This window comes from Pteropus vampyrus, unplaced genomic scaffold, assembly GCF_000151845.1.
Source record: "Pteropus vampyrus isolate Shadow unplaced genomic scaffold, Pvam_2.0 Scaffold28, whole genome shotgun sequence".
Lineage (NCBI taxonomy): Eukaryota > Metazoa > Chordata > Mammalia > Chiroptera > Pteropodidae > Pteropus > Pteropus vampyrus.
In genome coordinates, this window is record NW_011888809.1 from 2331380 (window position 1) to 2335248 (window position 3869).

At 45.4% G+C, this 3869-nt stretch overlaps 1 protein-coding gene across 1 annotated transcript in view; it reads left to right on the forward strand.

The window, feature by feature from the left end:
• The window catches only part of LOC111737548 (intersectin-2-like), a 24874-nt gene extending 21209 nt beyond the window's left edge, over window positions 1–3665 (forward strand). The window contains exons 5-7 of the mRNA XM_023528538.1: window positions 1565–1648; window positions 2097–2270; window positions 2744–3665. Coding sequence (XP_023384306.1) covers window positions 1565–1648; window positions 2097–2270; window positions 2744–2901 — 416 coding nt within the window. The 3' untranslated portion in view covers window positions 2902–3665. The remainder of the gene's footprint in view (window positions 1–1564; window positions 1649–2096; window positions 2271–2743) is intronic.
• The last annotated feature ends 204 nt before the right edge of the window (window positions 3666–3869 follow it).

Consider the following 3869-nt stretch of genomic DNA (forward strand, 5'->3'; position numbering starts at 1 on the left):
TCACCTCATCACCCATCCCCTTCATTTCTGGAGTATTCTTTTTACAGGGCTGCTCTCAGTATCTCTCTCCCTCTCTCTCCTTAAGCATCTCCCCAATTGCCTCCCAAATTAAGGACAAAGTTCTTACCCCGAACTCAGGGCCGGTACCACTGCCGGATGGAACAGCTCGGCTTTGAACGCCTGCCGCCCACATCTCCACGCATCCCTCCCCCGCCCTGTCTTCCCGCTTAAGCTCCTGGCTGCTATAGTTGCAGTTCTTTATGTGTTTTTTTTTTTTATTCAGGTTTCCCTTATTTTGTTATAAACGCCTGAAAAGTATGTGTAAATCAGCTTTTGCTAATTGAATCTTGTTTTAATGTTACTTTAGAGACTTGCTATTGAAAAATCAATGAATCATTTGTAAAGCATACAATAATCTCTTAATCGGTCAAAGACGTAAATCAAAGTTTCTCCATATTAGTTTTGCGTAACATAAATACCTGCACATACTGTTACGTATTTTCTGAGTATTTAATTCTTTAAACATTTATTGATTACTTACTCCGTGCCAGGCCCCATGCTAATCTTAACTGCACCTATAAAGCTGAATAGGGCCCAGCTCTGCCTTCAAGAGGATCTGAGTGCAGCTGCTGTCTGTGCTGGAGGGGTGGGCACCAGTGAGCCACTTCTCATAGAGAAAGTTCTACTCGCCCTGAGTTTTGAAAAATCAGTAGCTCACCAAGCAGCCTTTTTGTTAGTTTTTAAACCCCTGAGAGCAGAACCCGCTTCTTGAGTACACCAATTCACTTCTCTCTGTATTTAAAGCATTTTTGAGTACCTCAAATAGAATGCAGTTTTAAGTGTGAAACTGCTTTGTAAACTGAAGTATTTACATACAATTGGAATTATGGTGAGTGGTTAAGAAAACAACTTCGGTATCTGATGTTTAAGTTTTGACCCTGCCATTTAGAAGCTCTGTGACTTGAGCATGTTTCAGTCCTTTCTAAGCCTCTGTTTTCTCATATATGGAGATGGCAGTTATAAAGAGCTATCTTATAATCGTGCACTTTAAATAACTTATGTAAAGGTCTAGCACATGCCTAACACAAAATAAGTATCCAGTAAATGTTATTAAGTATTCAATAAGTGCTGAATGAATATAACGTATTATTATTTTATCAATATTACTACTTGCTAGGCAGCCGAGGGGTTAATATGAGGATGAATAAACAATCTGTCCTCTACAATGTCTTCTTCAGGCCCAGCAGGCTGTGGGATGCTCAGAAGCCCAGGATAATGGATGCACAGAGGAGGGAAGGGATCTGGGAGGTGAGGTGTGAAACTGGACCTACATCTTGAAGGATGAGTGGGGTGCTGACAGGCACAGATAGCCGGCAAGGCATACTAGCAGGCGATACGGTCTGGGCAGCCAGACGCTGGTCTGCTGGGCCCAGTGCAATGACAGGTAAGGCTGGGCAGTGTTAGCGTAGCTTAGACAGACTGTGAGTACGAACAGCTCAGCATCATCACTGTGCTATCTGTGTTCTCAGAGAAGAAATTAACATGGCTGCTCTTCCTCTTGTAGCTCGTTCTCAAAAGACTTCAGGCATCGGGCGTCTGATGGTGCATGTCATTGAAGCTACAGAATTAAAAGCCTGTAAACCAAATGGTAAATGCTTCCTTCATTCAGCAGATGTGGTAATGGCCCCACTCTTCGCTGATGACTCTTCTGAGCATTGAATAACGGGATGATTTTTTAAAGTCAGTTTGAGTGTCTGAGCCACTAAAATGGTTATTGGACCCATATCATCATCACTCTGTTTCCCAAGAAGCACCAGCACTTCCTCCCTCAGAGCTTCTGAGTGGAAAGCACGAAGCACTGACACCTGCCAGGGTATGGGGAGCAGTCAAGGCATTTGAGCCCATGTGGTCGTCCCCAGGGTTGTGATGCCATCAGCACTGGGGACATGGACACCACGGTTGTGGGTCCTCAGGCAGCTTCCCTGGCTGCCTGGTCTGTAGAGAAGCCACCAATTTGGATTCTGCTTCTGCTCAAGGAAGGCCCCATTGTCACTCATTTTACCTACCACATGTGTCTTTGGTTTGTTTTTGTCCAGGAAAGAGCAATCCGTACTGTGAAATCAGCATGGGCTCCCAGAGCTACACTACCCGGACCCTCCAGGACACCCTAAATCCCAAGTGGAATTTTAACTGCCAGTTCTTTATTAAGGATCTTTACCAGGACGTGCTGTGTCTCACCATGTTTGACAGAGACCAGTTTTCGCCAGATGGTAAAGTATAACTTGGCCAGGGGATCTGAAGTTTCCCCAGCCCTCTAGAATCTAGGGTCTAGATCCGGGATGCTCAGCCTTATTTCTACCCCGTGACACCTAAGGGAAATGACAAGCCCACGGTTATGAGCAGCTCACGTTGGCAGCAGGCGGGGTGCCTTCTAGGGGCGGGGGGCAGCCTTCGGTGTGTCACTCCATACGTAGGTGATAGGAACACCGGTCTCCTGGCGCCTGTTGACTGGGTGAGATGTCTCCTGACCAGAGACGTGGGTCCCAAACAGGCAGTGCCCCGCACTCGGGTCTGTTGCCGCTGCGCCCGCCTCCATTCACGGGATCGCAGCCGTTAACCAGAAGCAGCTACGTGTTTCGGAACTGAAAGTTTTATGAATCTTGTTTCAGACACTCCTCCTGTGGTAGTTTTTTTTAACAGTTTTATTAAGAAGATTTTTGACTCTCACATGTTTATTCACCAGATTTCCTGGGTCGTACTGAAATTCCAGTGGCAAAAATTCGAACAGAACAGGAAAGCAAAGGGCCTACAACCCGCCGACTGCTGCTGCACGAGGTCCCCACGGGGGAGGTCTGGGTCCGCTTTGACCTGCAGCTTTTTGAGCAAAAAACTCTCCTGTAGGGGTCTCGGGGATCTACCCATTGGGCTGGGGCTGGGGAAGACCTGCCCCCGGGCTGAAGGAGCGTCACTCAGCTTCATCCATCACAAGGCCGTGCACGCTGGGGCCCCTCTATTTTATTGCACACTAAATCGCTAGCAATCTATGCAAACGTGATCTTTCCTGTAAATAAACCAAACCCCACATAGCACAGTGCCTTGTGTTAGTGTTAACATCTTCGGCTGGGTTTAGATGCCAAGGTTTCCATTTTCAGGGCTATAAAAAGTATTTTGTGGAAATGAGGCATCAAACCACCAGAAGTCACCACTTGGCTGAATGTGTCCTCAATGGGTGGTTTTGGTGACGCTGTAACCATTCCACGCCGTGTGATCTCCCTCTGCGGGGTCACAGACACTCAGGAAGTGAAGGATCGGGAAGAAACGCTGCAGCTTCAGGGCAGGAACAGCCTTGAGACCGAAGTCGTGTCTACTTGTGCACTGAATAAAAAACAGAAACTTGATCACTTTATTCCTGATTAGATTTTATCATACTCTGCTGAGACAACATAGTTTAAAATCTAAGGGGGAAAGCTTGATTTACTTTAAATACTGTGAATTCTAATGATGTGGAAAATATTTTTCAATTTTAATTTTCTGAAGTATAAATTATTTATGTAAATTTCTTGTTTTTGCATATTTCATAGGACATGCATCTTTAAGCTTTATCATTGCCAATATGTACAGAAAAAGAATAAATGTTTAAGTTTATGAATATAACTTCTCTCAAAGCTTGACTGGTTTACTTTCTACATGAAAGTCTCTTAAAAGGTAACTTCAGAGGTTGCTTATAATGGAACCAAATTTCCTTTCTGCAGCAGTGGTAGAAGCCACACACGGTGTGGGGAGCACTCAGGAGCCTCGTCTGGCTAGCTGCTCTGTGACTCTGGTAAATTCACCCACGGTTTCTGGGGCCCGGTTTCTTTGATGGCTAG